The following is a 20,086-nucleotide window of genomic DNA, read 5'->3' as shown; positions in this document are numbered from 1 at the left end:
TTGCACTAGCAGCTCAAGAGCACTACCACCTTCGACCCATTCTCTTTACGGGGGTGATGGACCCGGTTGAAGATGCAAAGCTGTAGGTGGTCTTCCTCGGTTCAGATGTTGCCTTGGCTCACTTCAGTACAGCTCTCCCAAGCGCGAACTCCTGAGACCGACAACCGACAAACGGTACGATCCAATCTTCGCCATCGCACATGTCACGCTTCGGGCTAACGTTGTCCAGGCGTACTCTGCGGACGTACAGCAAACGATTGCGCCTGACCGAAGATGAGAGTGGCCCGGGGCCGTTGATGAAGAAGCGCAAAGTCGACACAGAACCGGCCACGCGTACGCCAGACCTCCCGAGGCTTCCTCCTGCACAGCCTGCGCCGCCATCAAGCAACATACCCAAGAGCTCCATCCTCAGCTATTTCAAACCGTGTCGCTCGAGTTCAGCCACCGAATCCTCCGACCTGCTGTCCGAGTCCGACAAGTTGATCAGCACCCCGCCGTCGCCGCCCCCAGTTTCCCGAAAGACGAAAGAGCCCCGCCGGCTGAGGCTGAGGCCTAGCACGCCCATATACCCCTCGTCGGACACGACGGAAGACTCGACAGACCACAATGAAGAATACCGAGACATCGATAGGCCAGGTTTAAGGAAGGGCTTGAGGTCAAGGACACGAAGCACGAGAGAACGTTGGGACACTGCCAATGTCGACGGGCTTGGAGACGAAGAAGAGCCGAAATCGTCTTCCGTCCCCAAAAAAACACAAGTACGGCCAAAGCCGGTCGCCACGGTGCAGACCACAATCAACCTCTCGTCGAAGCCCACCTTCATGGAGTGCAAGACATGCCGCATCGTCTACAATCCGCTGCACCCCGCCGATGTCAAATACCACTCGCAGAGGCATGCGGTCTTCCTCCGGGGCAGGGCTAAAGCATGATATTACACACGGCACAAGACACACTAGACATAATGACCCAATGATACCCTTTTAGTAGCCAATGCCACACTGTAGCAGGGCAGGACTTCCTGTCCTAGCCTATTTGAACCTTCTTGAACCTTGTCCGACTGCATGTGACCTTGACGATTCTGTAGGGTGCGTTAGTGGTTCTGATAGAGTAATTGCCTGAATATGAGCTAGCAGAGTGACCGGTCGGGCTTGAACCAAGGGGGTAAAGGCCTGAGGAAGAGTTTGGGTGTGAAGCGGAAGCAGTGGCTCAACGCCCCTTGGCCATGATTCCCACCAACCTTAATCCATTCACTCCCATCTTTCGGAGAAAGACTACTTTCATCACTTTATAAAATGAGCCATCGCCCCCCCCCTCTCCCCCTAAAGAAGTTTCAACGACCTTCACGCTACTGATTTCTGCGCTCTCTTGCCGGCTTGAGGCTGCCAATTCTCGCCAACAAATCTTCCTCGCCCAACCACCAAAAGGTTCAGCTCCCGCTCGCTACTCGTCCGCTCGCTACTCGTCCGCTGGCAACTATGGCTGCGAAAACCTTTCACAACTTCCCACTACTCCCTGGCGAGCTTCGAGATGAAATCTGGGACAAGGCCGTTCGCCGCCAGGGCTATCGAGGCGTTCACTATTTCTCCGTTTTTGATGCAACTTCGTACTGCACCCGTCCGGTTCCCGAGGAATTCACCAACGAGTACCTCCTCGCAAAAGTCAGCGAAAAACAACTTCATGTGTTTGGCGCCCCTATGTCTTCCGGCAACCCATCATCCCCTTCCTGGACCATCGGAAACCAGTCAACATATGCTATTGACGCAGGTCTCTGGACTGCCTGCAGGGAATCCCGAGCTGCCATGTACCGCCGGTATACCCCCGAGAAATGGGCCAACTGGTACACTGAACCATTTACTTCGTTTCTTGAACACATGGCACTCCGTCCAGGGAACCGAGAATTACCTGCGGCCTTCAAGATCGTGGAAGGCGACAACAGTCAATGCTTCACCATTCTTCCCTTCTACGACCTTTTTCTTGTCCAATTTTCGTCATTCGGCCCATACTTTAAATCATTGGGCAAGGAGATGCCTTTTTCGTCGCGCAAGTTCGGCCTCGAGGGTATCCCTCACATAGCCGTTGAATTTGATCCGTCGTGGACGCTGGAAGAGCTCGACCAGTACGAAAAAGACAATGGCTGGGAATGGGAGTATGCGCACATTTATCACCCAAAGGGCTCCAAAGAGGAAGGAGAGCCAACGCAGCCTCTGTCCGACGAACGCTATGCAGAATACGACTCATTGATCCTTGCCTCGCGAAGTCTGGGGTTACCCCGAGGGGTACACCTGTGGCTAGTAGATCGGCGCTTGCGAAGAAAGCCATCACCCATGGACAATGAGAAGAAGAAGCCTTCATTTGGCAGGTGCGGAACTTATGGCACCGAGCAACTTGTTTTTGAGTCGCAAAACTGCAAATACTACGCCGTGCCGGAGGAGCGTATCCAGGAATTTTGCTTCTATGAGGAACCAGAGACAATATCGACAACGATCTGGGATTTCCTCTCGGAGCTATCACGACTTGCGGGAAAACACGAGGCAGAAAATTATGGAATAGAAGAGGAAGATGCCAACCCACGGACACTGGGAGTTCTGGTGTGCGAGATGGAATAGAGTAGTTCAAGTTCCCTAAAAGAGACAACTGTTTCTTCACGTTTATATCATTTGATTCCATCAACTCGTGGTTGAAATGAACGCGGCTAGCGCCTTACATCACGCTGTTAACGTGCCAGCTGCCACAGCGGCTGTCACGGGCAGGGCTTGCCCTGGACATTACCGCATACCCGGTGCTTACAGAAACATTGGCATGAACCGCATCCCTGCCGGATCGCTTGATCCGGCGGCAGCTAAGGCTTGGTCTGAATGGCCTCACTTATCCATAAAGCAGCCAGCGGTCGAAGATCTGTAGGGTCATCGTCTTTCCATTAATTATGTCTTACTAAGGTCAATATAACAACAGCTGCTTCATCTAGGTCAAAAGCTACATACAGTACATAACCTTTGGTATTACTATAAGTTCTTAGGTTCACGTTGAACTCATTGTGCTCGCATCACAGGATCGCATTGATTCTTAGGAATGGTGTAGTGCAATGTCTAGCAACATCCCCACCGTAAGCAGAAACAATCTGTTTGATACATGGAAGACGTCTGTTCTCTGGGTAAAGATCTTACAGTCGGGCGGACAAGAAAACCCACGGTCGCGGCAACCCGAGGCCCTAACCAACTAGGTCACCATACTTAAATAAAAGCTAAATCGCTGCCCTGTTAGAAGAAACCAAGAATGTGTTAACTGATCCGGATTGAAGGATTCTGGCTAGACATCTTCTATTTCTAAGTAACGGAAGCAGGATCCCCGCCAGCACCAATAACCTCAACAAGACCCCCACTCCTTCCCTCCCCCCCTAGATCTTTCCGGGGATCCCGGAAAGCAAAGAGTTAGCACGAGTATCACAGGAAAGTTAGAAGAAGTGTGACTTACCCCTTCCCGGAGGAAAGGTCCCGACCCTTAGCCTTGCCAAAGATGTGATAACACTTGGACACACAGCATCTGTCCCGCCTGACCGCCTCTAAGGGCAGTGGGGTTGAGAAGGAGCTACCTTTCGGTGCTCCCCTCACCGCCTGACCGCAGCATGCTGGCTCCTTGTTGTGTACCACGTCCCAACATTGACACTCTCAAGAGCGTGGCTCAAGGGCCGAGACAACCCCCATCCCTCTTCCAACGGTTGCCCACGCTGTACTTAAAGGTGATCCATGACCTTCTCGTCGAGGTCATCGAACTTGCCCTTCTTGTACTCACTAACGGGCACAACCTCGTTCAACACTCTCACTCTCTCTTTCTCACTACTCTTCCAGATGTTTTCCGCACTTTCCCTAGCAAAGTCACTGATTTTCCAGCCTGAGCTCGCGGGACTGGCATCCTGACTGATGTACACCCGTCTGTACAAGCCAATGGTCTTCTTCATGAAGTCCACCATGGCTTGAGGCATATTCTCTAGCCTGTACTCTTGAACCAGGCTCTTCTGGATGTCTTCGAGAGCGCGGTCAAATCCATCCCAGTCCCACAGTGTCTCTTCTTCGCCTTTGATGAAGTCCGCTAGGTCAGGTGGGCCGCCATGGGCCGACTCGTTCCTTTCCGCGTACTTCATCGCGACCTCAAGATAATCGTTAACAGAAGTGAACCGTGCCCGCAGGCAAATATCTTGAAATCGGTCCATGAGCGGCGTACTCGGAAGCTTCGATTGCTCGCTATTGTCGCGCCCAATCCAGTCCCGGATCTTCTGCCATTCGGCCTTGACCCGAGGCAAAAGTTGATCAACCCTGTTGCCTGCAATCGAGGAAAATCTCCGCTTGGCAACTTCCTGCTTGAACTCTGGTCTTCTTAACCGGTTTCCGCGGACTCTGTTGATAATCGGATGGACGTGTTGCTTCTAAAAGTCGTCTTGGGCAGCTTTGTCGTAGTACTTGAAACCGTTATTGATGCCGGCCCAGAAGTCACCGAGACCGATCAAAAAACGCCTTGTCTTGTCCTCCGCTTGGAAGACTCGGAGCTTCTCGTTGGCCTCATCCAGTGACTTCTGCAGGGCATCACCTGCCCCATCTTTTGCGACCAGCTTTTCCTCCAACTCCCGAATCTCCCTCTCTTGGCTGTGGATCCTTTCGGCATGCCTCAGAGAAGCCTCAACTTTGCTCTCCAGAATGCCTAGAGAGCATCGTATCAGCTCCTCTTTGCTGCCGAATCTCCCCTCGGCAGATGACCTGGCCGCCTAGACCAGCTTCTCCGCCTCAGCCTTCTCCGCCGCGGGCAAACCTTTCCAGTTTGTGGATCCCAGCAACGCCTCCGCCTCCGCTACGAGCTCATCGGAGCTGCGGCAACGCTTTTTCGAGCCTGCAGAAACGGAATGCGAAGTCATTGTTGTAGCGGAATACAGAAAAACTAAGAAGAGAAAAATGCGTCAGCTTATTAATGGTTCGCAAGTCTCCTCAATCTCGCAAAAAGAGGGAATCCCAATGCGCGATAGAAATAAAGCTGGAGAAACTTACCTTACAAAAGCAATATTCAAACAGTGTTGTACTAGACAGTTGAAGCAAGAAGCGAAATTGATTGTGATGCAGAAAGAATAAATCATTTCCGCCTCAAGGGGGGTCGAGGACTTTCTGCTCCCGGCATCTGCAAGCGGGTCTGTGCGCAACGGCCATTGGTTTAGGTGTCACAGCGGGACCAGTTCAGGCAGGCACACAGTACCGCACCTCACATCCATTGCAGTAGTTGAACAGCAACATCTATGTTAGTGCCACCTATCTAAGAAAATAAAGCCATTTACTCCTAAGTAGGATTAGCTAAATGGTGATGGCGCCTAGAATCCTACAGCGCAGAGTGAGGCAGATTTCTGCATGTAAGTTTAGATGTTGAACCTGAAGCTTGTTGGAAAAATCATGTTGGCTCGGCAGGAGCAATTGCAGCCCGGGTGGACCAAATGGCTCCTTCCTCCTGACTTCTTGAACTCATGTTGTGTTAAAAAGTATTAGATTGCTAGATTTAGAAGGTGCGGCTTGTGGTGAGGCTAGGAAAGTGGGGTGGGGAGTGCTTGCCTGCCTGGAGGAAAACGGTCTTGACGCGTCTACTAATATTACTTTGTCCTCCTGAGATTTCTCCTTTCCCTCTTTTCCTTCTGCAACCCTCTCGAAAAGGTGAGCCCCCCTCCTAAAGATCGAATTCCTCTGTCTTACATGCTAACTGAGAACCAGCAGATGTGAGTTCATATGTAGAATTGTGGCCTCAAGGTTTTCACTAACTTGATGCGCTTTCCCAGCTCAGCGTTTACAATCAGAAGTACGTATTGGGTTGCCGATTGAGAAGACTCTTTTTGATCTTCTGTGTGTACTTAACTAACATCGTGGTGGCAGAAACCTCGCGTCATGTCTTCCGTGAGTCCTCAAACCACCCAAAGCCGTCGTTTGTAGCTTTAAGCTACATGAACGACAGAAGGCTAACTTTAGGTCTACAATACCAGAAGAACAACAACATTTCTCCCCTGGGCACGGTATGATCACCTCCTGTGCTTCTTTGATGAACACATGACTAATTGATTGCAACCCTGTGGTAGCCCAAGATGGTATGTTTCTTAACTCCCAGATGATCTACTCTCTTACACAGAACCCTAACTGGCGGTCAGGCTCGTCAACCCTCCGTGAGTTCATGCTGGTCGCTTGTGCATCATTGAGTTTCTGTACTAATACAATCTCCTCCAAAGGGCATAACCAATCCCTTCGCCGGCTCCCGCGTCGTGTCCGCCGCGACGTCCGTCCCCGCCGCCACCACCTCCACCGCCCCCGCCCCCGCCCCCGCTCCCAAGGTAAGACAATTACTCTTCCCTCTTTCATTTGATACTTGCTAACCAGAAGTAGCTCAAGGCAAGCTTGCTCATACTTACTTTATCATTGTACAGATGCTAACATGTTGACAGAAGGGTACCATTCCCGTATGTGATCCTGCAAGCCTCGCTAACAGAGCCCTCCTTTGGTGGCTAACATGTGGGACTTTCAGTACATCGACAAGCAAATCGCGGTATGTTTCTTTGCTTCCATTGGAATTCTGAGGGTGAGCTGACCAAATCTAGACCAATCGCGATGAGATGGTGGTGAGGAGCTCGATACTGTTCCTTTCTTGCCACTGCCATGTTACTGACTTACTTCTATCAGGAAATCCAGCTGAAGATTTCCGTAAGTACTTCTGCCCGCTAATTACGCTGTTTAATTGCTTACGATGTATTCAGTCTCTCCAGAACCTCTTCGAGGTTAGTGTTCTCCGCTGGCCGAATCTTGACGAAGAAGTGTGCTCATGTTCGATGTAGGAGAAGGCCAAGTTCCGTGCCTCCCTCTTCGCCAAGAAGCGCGTATGTCTGAAACCTTTTCCCATCTTACAGCGGATATGCTAACACTAGAGTTTAGAACATGCAGAAGACCAACGTAAGCCATGGCATTCTCATGTGAAAAGAAACACCGCTGAAAGTTCTAGGTGGCTGCCAAGACTGTCCTCGGTATTGACATCGACGTATGTACTATCTACATGTTGCGGCTTCACTTTTTGTCTTTCCATCTGTTCTCATTTGCCCTTTTGCCAAGATGGATTGCTGACCTCAAATGCGAAACTTATAGAAGGCGACCAACCGTTTCCTCGTAAGTTCTTCTCCTACTCCATGCATGGTGACGCATCGCTGACCTTTCCACAGAAAGAGATGGGCCAAGTGAGCTGGTTTCTAAGATCATAGTCAAGTTGACGATTCTGACTCTTTACAGACCCTGCTCACCTCCGAGGAGGAGGATGAGAAGAAGGAGACCGCCGAGGAGGGCGAGACCGCCGAGGATGGTGAGTCCGTCATCACCGCCTGTAAGTTGTTCCAGCACTACTTCGTGCATACCAATCCCTTTCCAAGACGCTGATAAGTTGAATAGAAAACATTGTGGAATCGGATGCCGAGGGGGCTGTGGTCGTCCGTCGCGATGATGTCTTTCTCCTGGAAAGGATGCCCGGGGACGTTTCCATAGAAAGTGTCGAAGAAGAAGACGGCATCTCCAGCCTTGATCGCCGGTAACTGCAGTCTCAGGAGCACCGTGAGGCTACTGGCACCATGCGCATCAAAGTGCGGCATGAGCTGAAGAGAATACAGCGGGTGTGGCGGAAGCTGCATGATGTTTCACTCGTAAACTGCAATCCAATGTGACCGTCGTTAAGTGAGTTTATGTGCTATGGTACGCTTTCGTGTCGATGTAGCCGTTGGGCGACGGGCCCTGTGTGTAGTTGTCTCTGCCAAGCCTCTCTATATGTTAGAAATGAAGCATCGGCGGCTCTGATTCTGTTAGACTTTGTCAACGTTACAGTTGACGTGGCGTGTCTCGATAAGGAAGGTGAGACGTAAGCCTGCGGTGTTCACGGCAAACCGGCAATGCTCGTCCACAAAACGTACGCGCAACGGCATACTTTCAAGGACAAGGGTGGTTCTATCAGGGTGAAGGATGATGGTTAGCACGTGCACTTTACTCTTACGACGCAACTCTGCTGTAAATCAGGGGGGCCGGCGGTGAGCGACCATAAATAATGGTTTAATTAGATAGACAAGTCTGTGTTGGTCTTTGCGAGGAAGGATTCATTCACTTCAGGCTCCTTGCGAGGGGACCGATGGTCTGGTGTCAGGCCTGACGGCCAACTCACTGGATAAGATGCAGATATACTCGGTTCCTTAAGGCGTTTGGGTATCAGTTGGTTCATTGCAATCTTATGTACAGTGAGTGTTCCGACCCGCAATGCTCAGATAACACACTTGGTAGTTTTTGAGCAAAAAGATTGTAACTCAACCCCCCAACTTGCGAGACACCCCCACATCCGAAACACTATCACCACCACCATCACCACCACTATCACCACTTATTTCACCACCACCACCACCCACCCATATGCAACTTCCGGCCTCACTGGGTAATTCGGATGCACTGGATTCATCCGGACTATCCATATTGCCGATATCCGGACTTTGCGCCCGCCGGATATCCTATATAGTGGCAAAGGTGCTGTTGGGCGATAGGGGGACCTTTTTCCTCTTGCGTTGCTGTAGGTCCTCCAACTTGCCCTCTAGCTGGCAGACCTGGTGCTCTAGAAGTGCTACTCTAGATGCCTGGTTATTATACCCCTTTTGCACCTTTCTAGATAGGTGACGAATAGTATGGGTATCTAACCTATCCTTGCCTATATGGGTTAACTGGCGTAGTTGATGCTGTAGCTCGGCAGACCGACGAGGTGTTGACTATGGGACGATAGATAGGGCTTTATCCTACTGTTGGCTGCTAGGCTGGTTAGTCTGCTGGCTGGTCTGGATGGTCTGCTGGTCCTTAGTTACTATGGGGTTAGATAGAGGCTGCTGTATGCATATTGGCCATAGTCCAGCTGACCTCCAGCCACTTGTAACGTTCTGGGCTGTTATGGCTGCATCTCTGGCCCTTATATAATAGGCTAGAAATGCCCTCTTCCTAGCAACGGTTGAATTATTAACCTAATTATCTAGATATCCAACCTCCCTATGATAGGCATGCTTTAATGGGCTGAAGACTGATATATCTAGTGGCTGAAGGACAGCAGAGGAGTGTGGCGGTAGATATAGTAGATATATCTTGTTCTGGAAGCATTCCTACATGAAGTCTGTAGATATATGGCTGTAATGCCTATCTAGAACTAGCAGTCTGGCTGCCTCTGGTTTACTAGGCATAGTGCCTGGGATGAACACCTTCTTTAACTATTTAAGGGCAGTTTTTTTAGTCGTCTAGCTATTATCCGTATATGTGAAGTGCCATCCTTTATATCCAGATAGGTTGGATGGAAACTATTGGACTTGGACTGATTTACCCTTATATATAACTAGTGGGCATAGGGACCTCCTATCGGCAGCCACACACTTGATAATGGATACCTATGCCTGGGATCCTGGCTGCTTTTTCTGGATATGCCGCGATGCTGCAGAGCCCAGCACTAGCCTATTAGATCCCCTGCCCTCCATAATGCCAGTTTCATCCATATTCCATCGGTTGGATGGATGGATTCCCTGGATGGCAGGGATATTGGTCAGATGATGGAAAAAACCCTGGATAACCTCGGAAGAATGGGCCTTCCATCGCCGGGCATCTATTGCTCTGGATCGCTGGGTCCTAATTGATGGGTTTCGCCGCAGGAATCGGCATACCCATCTCTTGCCTAGAGGTTGATGGGTATTATGGGTATTGCCTAGCATACGCTCTGCCAGGCCCTTTAGTTGTTGATGGGTAGGGCCAGCACCTAGGGCATCTTGGATTTGAACCCATCCAGCTAGATAATCCTCCTGGGCTTGGGATAATCGCTGCATATGGGTATAGGCAGTAGTTTTGCTTTGCCGCCCATGGAATCGGTGATGAAGTGATGCGACTGGTATACCCCATGCTCGAGCTGTTTCCCGGATACCCTTCCCAGCTGCTACCTCTAGAAGGGCCCGTTGGAGCTCATCTTCGGAGTATTGCTTCATGATGGGTTGAAGAAGGTATTCTGAAAAAATGGCGTTGTTTGGTTATATATGGCAATTGTTATAATAGTTTGAAAAAGGCGGTGATGGTGGTGAAGGAGGAGAAATGGGGTGTTTCGGATGCGGGGGTGTTTCGGATGTGGGGGGGTTGAGTTAATCCAAAATAGAGCATTTCAACATCATTTTCAACACCTTCACGGTTGACGGCGTTCCAACCCTCACTGCCTTAGATACCATCGATCAATTCCATATGAGAGAAACGTAACATTATTCCAGCACCACACCGGGAACAGCGGTCTGGAAAGAGCAGTCAATGAAATATCTCAAGCTAGTCAATGTCTCAGAGACTATGGAGGTGTTGTCGGTGTTATTTGCAATACTGTTCAGTTTTACAGTGTCTTGGGGTTCGGTGCCGATTTCACCCCTTGAGCAGAAGCGCAAAAAAAAGCCCTCCTGTCATCCACGCCGTCTCGTTGAACCACTTTCGCCCGCTAGCTAGACCTTTCCCAGTCCGGACTTTCTTCCGAGACTTCGGGTGTACCTAACGCCATCGGCAATGCCTTGCCTAGAACGGCCCTGGAGATTGAGGATCAAAGAAGACATTGCCATTGGTGCGAGCTCGGAACCTGCGCTTTCTCAGACTCGCTCCACGGCCCGAGGCAGGCTTGGCCACATGCGACAAACGCTTGTTTTCTCGCTCTAGAAAAAGCTTCTTAATGTTTTAGCAGCAACATCGCTCGGTTTAGTATGGGCTTGATCGGAGCATCTTGCCACCTTGACTCAATAGCCAAGCGGCTTGTCTTAGTTGGTGTAGTAATTGTCTCTCTAGACGCACAAAGACACGGTAGTTTCTCAGTGGCGTTCTGAATATTGATTGTCGGACCATCCGATCGGTGATGGGAACTTATGGCAGCTATTGATAGGGAGAACACATAAAGCAGGACCAGCGTCTCATGAAACCACTCGCAACGAGCATCAGGCCTCTCATACCCTTGTTTGATTTCCAGTGTCTCTCAGAGGCTTTTATTTCGACCATGGGGTACCGCCGCCAATCCTCACTCGATCAAATTCTCTTCTTATCGACTTTCATCTTGCGAGCGTTTGCTTTGCCGGCATCAAATGCGGGGCCATCTGTAACTATTGCGTCCGGTGTAGTGGTAGGAACCACAACCCAGCCAGCTGGATCAACAAACTACGCCAACGCGTACTTGGGTGTGCCGTTTGCCAAGTCACCGCCAGAGCGGTTCTCTCCGCCTGAAGCAGCACCATCATGGTCGTCCCCGTTGTCCGCAACGGCGTTTCGGCCGGCATGCATTCAACAATTTACAAACACTGGAAACGCGCAAGTTTTGCAGAAGCAGTACTTTGGAAATCCCACCGGAGCTCTCACAGAAGAGAGCGAAGACTGCTTATACCTTAATGTCTTCACGCCCCCCAACGCATCGAATTCAGGCAAGAAGGCCGTGATGTTTTGGCTGTTTCCTGTACGTACACGTCGCCAATGACGCCAGATGCCAATCACGCTGACTCGTGCAGGGAAACCTCCAATTTGGAACCGCCAGTCTGCCGATCTATGATGGAAGCTCGCTTGCCATCTCTCAAGACGTGGTTGTTGTGACGATCAACTACCGAACGAACAGTAAGTGCATTTCACTGAGACACCTATCCGGCGGATGCAGGCTGACGGTCAGCTTAGTCTTTGGATTTTCCAACTCGCCCGAGGTTCCAACCGGCTCTCAAAACTCGGGATTCTTGGACCAACGCTTTGCCTTGCGGTGGGTGCAAGACAACATCGCCATGTTCGGCGGGGATCCGTCGCGCGTGACAATCTTTGGCGAGTCCGCCGGAGGCGAGTCTGTGAAGCAACTGCTCGCGAACCCGCCAAGCCCGCTGCCATTCTCGGCCGCCATCATGCAGTCGCAGCAGTCCCTTCTCGTGGGCTCCGGATCGGACAGCTATAAGAAGGTTCTCAAGCAGTTCGCATGCGACAAGGCCCCTTCGCCCATTGCTTGCCTGCGGCTATTGCCCGCCACGGATATCAAGGCATACATCGAATCGGCCGCGTTAGTGTTCCCTCCTGTCAACGGTGACGGTACCTCGGTCAGTGATGTCAGGGGCAGTATCACTTCCAAGAAGTGGCCCAAGATCCCTGTCTTGATCGGAACCACGCTCAACGAAGCTCGTGTCTTCCTTGCCGTGGAGAACAAAGCAGACGGCGCGTCTGCCTTGGATTCTGCGCTTTCCAAGGTGGGTATCAGTTCGACCGCCACCAAGAACTCGGTACTTGCCGGGTATTCTGCCAAGGGTGTCAACGATCTCTATACTGTAGCCGACAGGTATGCATCAGTATCCAGCAGGCTCATAAGAGCGTTCTTGACATGCTGAACTAACACCCGTACAGAATCATCACCGACGCAGTCTTTACATGCACAACATCAACACTGTCCAGCTTCCTCGCTTGGAATGGCTACACAGCCTACCGTTACCGCTACGACGCTTCGTTCCCCTCCACTAGTATCTTTCCCAACGCCGGCGCATACCACACGAGCGAGATTCCCTCAGTCTTCGGCACATACCCCCAGTATAACAAGTTCGGCTCGGCAACGCAGCAGCAGATCAACCTCAGCTCTTACATGCAAGGCGTCTGGGGCGGCTTTGCGAATAACCCCGGCAACGGTGTTGGATGGTCAAAGGTTGGAGGGGCTCTTGGATTCGAGCTGGGCCTCCTGGGTGCCGGCGGATCCAGCAGTGTATCGGTGGCGATGTCGCTTGTGGCTGATTATCCATGCGCTCTTTACTCGGGTCTTGCAGATATCGCCGGTTTGTCGTACTAATTCCTCGATATTTCTGGGAGAGGAATGTCACGATGAAGCATGGCAGATACCCGTACATACACGACAACGAGGTGGCTGGCTAGCGCTATGTTTGAAGGTTTATCAAAAGTCTGATCGGCGATTTTGTGACTTTGATGTAACAAGAATTAAATAAAACATGGTATTAATTGCTTTCGATTGATGCGTTAAACGTTGGGGAACATGTGGTATTGGTTTGAGACGATGATGGGCTGCTGACGTGACGAGATACTGGATCAACAGGAAGTGATACCGCTCAGGATCAACCATAGCAACGGTAATGCAATGAACCGACCACTCTCTTTGGCTTGAAGTGCGCTCCCATGCTAGCGACTCAATAGTATTTGGTCTGCACCAAGGATTTGGCAGCACTGCGCGCAGCATCAAGCACACACTGTAGATAGTTGAGGGTCTGTTGAGAATCTGCAGGAACGACTATGCAGAGGCTAAGGACGCCGCCTCTGATGGCTGAACGGTACGGGTGTGTGCTGCAAGTAATGCCAGGTGAACGTAATTAGAGGGCATGGATGACTGGTTTCGGCACGGAAACCAGAGGTAACCGGGTTAGAAGTGTCGTGAGCTACGGTGATTCTATGAATTGTTCTGAGAGACGACACAAGAATTACTCCTACAACGGCGTACAAAAAAAGAGATACTAATCGTTACTCATCGTGTCCGAGAGTCAGACAGCCGACCATGAACAGGGCATGTTCAGGCTCTTGTTTAGAGACTAAGGCTAGGGGATATCCTAATCCTCGCCCATGAGCAGTCTCTAATGTTTATTTGCTTCTTCTACCGTCTCTGGCTTATCCATGAATCGTGGGGATCACGCACGATGTATTAGGTATGCTCAGGCGTAGTAACCGATGCCGTGTAAGTCTCAGAACTAGCAAGACACAAGCCAGACGACAATGCTAAATCCAATGCTCTAAGACGTAGTCATGTGTATTTATCTATTCCTCAAGTTCCTAATTCCCTATTTTAAAAACAGATATGAATTCGTTCGTGATTCGTCGGCCTATGTTGCCAGCGAGTAGTTCAGCAGTCGTCCGTTGTTGTCCCTCGTCGTCTCTCGTCGTAACGTGTCGTCGTCGTCGTCGTCGTCGTCGTCGTCGTCGTCCCAATTCCAAAACCAAACCGCTCTGATTTCAATGCCCGGAACCAGATCCGCTCAGTTGTCAAGTTTTCCCCTGCCTATGCCCAGGCAATCTTGCTCCGACCCGAACTTGTCACGCAGGATCGACCATCGCTGTTTCTAGATGCGGCAAAGGGAAGCGCGCATTAGAAAAGAAATGAACAAAAAGAAATAAGAACCCCTGATAGTATTGCAGTCAAGCCCCTTTAACAATGCCTTCCTTCTCTGCCGTAGCCTGCTTGTCGTTAGTCGTCGTGGCCGTTTTGTGCTTCGGCGTCCATACGCCGCTTTGGAAAGTCGTCTGGATTCCGCATTCGCAGGTGAATGTGTAGTGCGGCGGCAGAAGGGTGCTCGAGTCGCCGTTCATTCGTGCCGCCAGTTCGGCGACTAGCTTCGATCGAATCTGCTTGCGGTCATCCTCTGCGACCGTCGTGTCGAACATTTTCTCTCCGTATCTCGCCAGATCCTCCCATCCGAGATTGTCCAGCTCGATGGCGAGACCCCGCATTTGCAGTCTTGATCGGAGATTGTTCGTTTTGGCCGTATCGAGAGCGTAGTCAAATAGCTCCTGGTGGTGGTCTGGCACCTGATACTTGGTGGCAGCTTTAGTGACCGCTGCTGTCTGTGTTCCTGTGGTATCAGCTGGGTAGGTCGTCTTAGTAACGAGTCGCCATCGTCCAACTGCGGTAAGGAGTTCGTCCAGAACAGTCATCATCGTCGGATTGCCCGAGTCGTACGAGCAGAGGTGGGTGATAAGCTTTGTCCAAACCGAACAGTCTTTCCACCGCAATGGCGGTTTGTTGGCAAAAAGCAGCATCGCTATCATTGCTTCATGGAAAGTCGGCCAGACTGGAGAGATGTTGTTGTCTCCAGGCTTGAGACGATCCCGGACTCTTCGGCACTCGGTGTATGAAGAAATATCGCCGCTGAGTTGCGTCGACGTTGGAGTCTGGAAGAGCATAGCCATGATATCGTGCTTCTCACCCCAGGCAAAGACGATGTTGGCGAGGTCGTGGTTGAAGACCCTGGTCGCTAAATCCAACGCGGACAAATGTCGTTTGTGAAGGCGACCTTCTGTACTGGGTGGGTAGTTCCAGTATTGGAGCGGCGCCTGGCAGCTGTTAAACATCGAAGCGGTGATGTGGATGAGTCCGTGGGAAGTTTTATCCTTCTTCACCGGCGCCGGGTTGCTGTCTTCAGTTTCGTTTTTGCGCTTGGTTCCTGCGATCGGCTTGCATTCCGCGTCCTCGCATGTCATGACCTTGCACTTGGGGTTGGTGCACTTCTTTGCCGGGGGTTGGGGCGGTTTCGGTTTGGTGTTGTCGTTGATGGTGCTGCTGTCTCCGTCTTCGCTCTTGATGTTCACGGCGATATGTTCGTTCCGCTTGTTGTCGACCTCGTTGCACTTGTTGTTGAGGTTATGCTCTACTGCATTTGCCTTGCTGTGAGGCATGTCGCCAGGTTCCTTTCTCGTAGCGGAGTTCATGACCTAGTCCCGGTTTGTTCAGTGCCGGGCGCGCTCTTGAGCTCACAAGACACTCACATGGGGATCGCTGGGCGCGATATGGTTGCGTGTCGAGGGTCGATCTGGCTCTGGATCCTTTGTAGGGGCTATGATTCTCGTAGACTTTGGGGCAGCCAGTAGTCGATATGATGGTGTTTCAGACTCTGTAATTGTTGCTGAAGTAAGTTGTCTGTCCGTTGTGAGAAGGTTCACAATGCGGTTCAGTCAGTGTTGTGATGAAGAAAAGGAGGAAGAAATTTGAAGCAAGAACTGAAGCTCCAATCTATCCTAAACCACAGAACAGGAAGGAACTAACTTTCCCCAGTCCTCTACCGGAAGGCGCTGACGAGATCATTGTTTCCAGATCTGGTCACTTCCAAAAGTACATATCTACTCATTGTCAGCTTCAACTTTATAGTGACTATCTTAACCCCTGTAAAGTTGACTCCCAACAATACAATCCAGCGCTTCCGTTGCAAAGATGGAAGAGTGACACCGCGTTCTGTCTGTTAGCAATCGGTGATATGAAGTATATTCCTAGAGCTGCGGCGTAGATTGTGTCAAGCGGGAACGTCAAGCGGGAAACCATATTCTCTAACAGTCATCAAGGGCGGGCCTGAGTCGGCAGCGAGCCTTCAGTGCCCATTCTGGTTTCGTCCAGGGTGTACTTGGCATCATGCTGTCTACGGCAGATCCTACGACAAAACACGCTATTATTGGCTTGAAACAAATAGCATCCGAGGACCACGCCAACCAGGGACGAGCAGATTGGGCACATCAGCGCTATTTCGCAACAATTGCACGGAAATGCAAAGAAAGATACAAAAAACCCAAAGTTTGAATGCAAGGAACGTTCGAATACAGTAAATGAGAAGCCCAATGAGGCTGTTGACGGAGTTTGACAACTGGCCGGTGGCAGAAGCCTGTTCCTCATCGACTCTGCTTTGGTAGCTAACAGGAGGTTACACGTCGACATCAGTAGGAGAGTCTCATCATGCACGGACGCGCAGCATTGGAAATCCGTCTCAATGTGACGAATGAGGCTTAGGCCGAGAAAAAGAAAAGAGAATGCAAGCTGGCCTCGATTGTAAGCTTAGATTAGCCAAATGGTCAGCTGTTGCACTCAGTGGGTGTTGGCCCCGGACTGTGCTTTAAGTCCGACCCGGGGCCGGTTGTGACTCCGCGAGTTATGCAAATCCTCCGGAAGGGCGCCGTCCCGGGCCCAGGGCACTTGTGCAAGTTTATGCAGGTTTGTGCATTGCATTAAGCTTTGACCCGCGGCACACACTACACATCTTGAGGTGACACGACCGATCAGCAGCCGAGGGTGACCTGTCGGTTTAAGAGCAAGTTGCTCTGTCCAGGGTTTATCGACACTTCTGACATCCGCTGCGCCTGGCGCACAAGGCTGTTTAATTAAGGGTATCCTGGCGCATCCAACACCAGTATGGAAACTTGAGGGAAGCCGACTCTGGTAAACTGCAACCGCAATCTCGGCCAGTTGGGGATGAGAAATAACAAGGCTCGAGAGTTGATGTGACGACGACAAGAACCTTATCCGTGTCCATATCCAATGGCCTATCATCTATCAGGTTCATCCAATAAAAACTTCGTCTTAATCATCAGTCAGGCTGGGAGTTTCTGTCAACATCTAAAGTCAAACCCCCTAGGGACTCGGTGAGGCCAACATGCAGTGAGTCGGGTGTTATGGAAGCCAAATGCTAGTGACCTGGTGACTAATTGGTGATGCATGATTTTATGAACACTTGGCGGAAGCTGCATTGCTGTGCCACACCCTCGAGTTGCCGAGCCCGGAGTTAGGCCCTTGTCGGACGGAGTTGGTCTGGTCCAAAGCGCAGTTCCTTTCTTTGCCGATCGCTTGAGAAAACTTGGCCAGGGGCCTCTAACTTCAAGCATGCCACGTTTTGGCCACTTGCACTGGGAACTGTATCAGACTTCCGTGAAAGTCAACAATTCCCATCCCAGCAGGGTTGGATCGATTGTGAAAGCGCAAGTTGGAGTTCTCGTCACTCGATCTAGACGTAATCAGACAACTAAACTTGCAAAATGTCACCCCGAACATGAAGCTAAAGGGAAAACGGGCGGCGAGTGGGTAAGCGCGAGACGGGATTCAGCATCTGGTTCCCACCGGTAAAGCCGGTCGGGTTGTCACATTTTGTGGCCCGGTGATGTTGTGCATTTCGTCATCCCCTTGCTGGTGGTCTGAGTCTGACCACTGGCGGAATTTTATCAAGCAGCTACAAATAGCATCCTACCCGTCTTATTCCCTTGGAGTTCCCCTGTGGCTCGCCTTATTTTTTTCTTGGCACTTTCCCTTCCCTCGTACTTTTATTAAACGGTTTCTTCTAATCCATCACTTCTGCATGTGCCCTTAGTCTTCCAACTCGACGACTGTCTATCCCGGAATCTGCCACGCGCGATGGCGCAAGACAAGACCGAAGTACCGGTCAAGGAAGCCGGCGAGCATCCCGCCCACACGAAGATTCCATACTGGCGCATAGTCTACGACCAAGCAGGGATCACGCCAGAAGTTGCCGCCTATCCATATCCAGGGTCGGGGACCGAAGCCGACCCTTTCTTGGTGCAATGGATTCCCCACGACCCCAGAAACCCTATGCTGTTCAGCAAGACGACCAAATGGTTTATTACCATGATGGTCTCCTTGACCACGTTGGCGGTGGCCCTCCTTTCCTCCGCCTACACAGGCGGTATACGCCAGATAATCGAGGAGTTCGGGGTCTCCCAGGAAGTTGCAACGTTGGGCGTCTCCCTTTTCGTGCTGGGGTTTGCCATCGGCCCACTACTCTGGGCGCCACTCAGTGAACTGTTTGGGCGCCAGTCGTTATTTTTCGGCACCTATGCCGTCCTGACGGCCTTCAACGCCGGTTGCGCCGGTGCGGACTCGGCCACGACGCTCCTCGTCCTTCGCTTTTTCGCCGGCGCGTTCGGATCGTCGCCGCTCGCCAACTCGGGCGGTGTCATTGCTGACCTGTTCCCGGCCGCCGAGAGAGGCCTGGCGATGGCCTTGTTCGCGGCAGCGCCCTTCCTGGGACCCGTTCTTGGGCCTATCATCGGCGGGTTTCTCGGGGCCGCCGCCGGCTGGCGCTGGGTCATGGGTTTCCTGGCCGCCTTCTCGGGGACCTTCTGGCTTCTGGGCACGGCGTTGGTGCCCGAGACCTACGCCCCGTATCTACTTCGCCAGCGGGCCGCCAAGCTATCCAAGATGACAGGGAAGTGCTATGTCAGCAAGATCGAGCACGAGCAGGGCAAAATCAGCCTGGCCGAGTCCTTCAAGACCGCCTTGTCGAGGCCGTGGATCCTGTTGTTCCGTGAGCCCATCGTCCTGCTCCTGTCGCTTTACATGGCCATCATCTACGGGACCATGTACATGCTCTTCGCTGCTTTCCCGATCGTTTACCAACAGGGAAGAGGCTGGTCGCAAGGAATCGGAGGGCTCGCCTTCCTCGGCATCATGGTCGGCATGATTTTCGCCATCATGTACACCATACCCGAGAACAGTCGGTACCAGCGAGTGCAAGAGGAGAACGGCGGATTTGCGCCTCCAGAGACGCGCCTCAGATCAGCCATGGTTGGGTCCGTGGCCGTTCCCGTCGGGCTGTTCTGGTTTGCTTGGACGAACAACCCGTCTATCCACTGGATCGTCAGTATTGCCGCCGGCATCCCTTTCGGGTTTGGAATGGTTCTGCTCTTCTTGAGCACCATGAATTATCTCATCGACTCCTACACCATCTTCGCAGCGAGTGTTCTTGCCGCCAGCTCGGTCATCCGCAGCTGCTTCGGCGCCGCGTTCCCTCTCTTCACGTCCTACATGTACGAGGACCTCGGGACCAACTGGGCGTCCTCGATCCCCGCGTTCCTAGCGCTCGCTTGCGTGCCCTTTCCGTTCCTATTCTACAAGTACGGCCCGGCGATCCGCGCTCGATGCAAGTTTGCCGCGGAGTCAGAAGCCTTCATGGCCCGGCTGAGGGAAGGGACGGCCTCGGAGAAGGAGCCGGAGAACAGTCCAGCCACCGAGGCTGTGTCGAGCGACGCCGCTGATCTCCCGACATCTTCGGACGACGACTCTTCTGTGCGGCGGCAGGATACGCGACGAACGATGAGTATTGCCTCCACGAGGCGGAAGTCATACGACGGAAACCCGTATGACATTGACAGAGTACATACTAGGGAGTCATTTGGTGTGAAAAAGAAGTGAAGGGAAGACAAACTTGAAGATGCAATGCGCTAGTCTCGGTCTCGGCGTTCGAGTTTAATGACTGAGAAGATGGAGAGCAAGGTGGGAGTGGGAGTCTCCTACCTAGTCTTGAGATACCTCGAGTTCGAATTGCAGCTGTAGAGTAACAGGTTGGCATCAATCACGTATTCCGTCCAGCCCGAACATTTATCTCTATTGTTGCAGTCCCAGCAGCGTTATGCAAGACCTCCTTCGCAGGGGTGGATCTCCAACAGCATCCATCCTGACTCCAACTTTTTAACTGACAATCATGCATTGGACTTCCCCTCAACTCAAATCCTTCGAG

The 20,086-nt window shown here is 51.6% G+C and overlaps 6 protein-coding genes across 6 annotated transcripts; 4 read left to right on the top strand and 2 right to left on the bottom strand.

The window, feature by feature from the left end:
- Positions 1-200: 200 nt before the first annotated feature.
- CDEST_10502 (Putative N-acetyltransferase ESCO, zinc-finger) lies at positions 201-929 on the top strand (the record flags this gene model as incomplete). Its single annotated transcript, XM_062926660.1, has 1 exon — positions 201-929. One exon carries the CDS (start codon positions 201-203, stop codon positions 927-929), a length of 729 nt encoding a protein of 242 aa, XP_062782711.1.
- A 546-nt stretch (positions 930-1,475) lies between these two features.
- CDEST_10501 (Putative 2EXR domain-containing protein) lies at positions 1,476-2,606 on the top strand (the record flags this gene model as incomplete). The annotated part of the gene is made up of 1 exon (XM_062926659.1): positions 1,476-2,606. One exon carries the CDS (start codon positions 1,476-1,478, stop codon positions 2,604-2,606), a length of 1,131 nt encoding a protein of 376 aa, XP_062782710.1.
- A 4,790-nt stretch (positions 2,607-7,396) lies between these two features.
- CDEST_10500 (uncharacterized protein) lies at positions 7,397-7,681 on the bottom strand (the record flags this gene model as incomplete). The annotated part of the gene is made up of 1 exon (XM_062926658.1): positions 7,397-7,681. One exon carries the CDS (start codon positions 7,679-7,681, stop codon positions 7,397-7,399), a length of 285 nt encoding a protein of 94 aa, XP_062782709.1.
- Positions 7,682-10,986: 3,305 nt separating this feature from the next.
- Positions 10,987-12,867, top strand: CDEST_10499 (Putative cholinesterase, carboxylesterase, type B, carboxylesterase type B, alpha/Beta hydrolase; the record flags this gene model as incomplete). The annotated part of the gene is made up of 3 exons (XM_062926657.1): positions 10,987-11,517; positions 11,570-12,369; positions 12,435-12,867. The coding sequence occupies 3 exons, from the start codon at positions 10,987-10,989 to the stop codon at positions 12,865-12,867; spliced, it is 1,764 nt and encodes a 587-aa protein (XP_062782708.1).
- Positions 12,868-14,216: 1,349 nt separating this feature from the next.
- Positions 14,217-15,473, bottom strand: CDEST_10498 (uncharacterized protein; the record flags this gene model as incomplete). Its single annotated transcript, XM_062926656.1, has 1 exon — positions 14,217-15,473. The coding sequence occupies one exon, from the start codon at positions 15,471-15,473 to the stop codon at positions 14,217-14,219; it is 1,257 nt and encodes a 418-aa protein (XP_062782707.1).
- A 2,337-nt stretch (positions 15,474-17,810) lies between these two features.
- Positions 17,811-20,085, top strand: CDEST_10497 (Putative major facilitator superfamily, MFS transporter superfamily). The gene has a single exon (XM_062926655.1). It carries the CDS (start codon positions 17,965-17,967, stop codon positions 19,759-19,761), a length of 1,797 nt encoding a protein of 598 aa, XP_062782706.1. The 5' UTR covers positions 17,811-17,964; the 3' UTR covers positions 19,762-20,085.
- Position 20,086: the final 1 nt, after the last annotated feature.

Source organism: Colletotrichum destructivum, chromosome 6, assembly GCF_034447905.1.
Source record: "Colletotrichum destructivum chromosome 6, complete sequence".
Classification (NCBI taxonomy): domain Eukaryota; kingdom Fungi; phylum Ascomycota; class Sordariomycetes; order Glomerellales; family Glomerellaceae; genus Colletotrichum; species Colletotrichum destructivum.
The sequence above is the reverse complement of the archived record's forward strand: the minus strand, read 5'-3'. Positions and strand labels throughout refer to the sequence as shown.

What these genes read in the sequence shown, in the direction of transcription:
- CDEST_10497 (XM_062926655.1), top strand. Translation starts at nt 17,965, where the DNA reads ATGGCGCAAGACAAGACCGAAGTACCGGTCAAGGAAGCCGGCGAGCAT.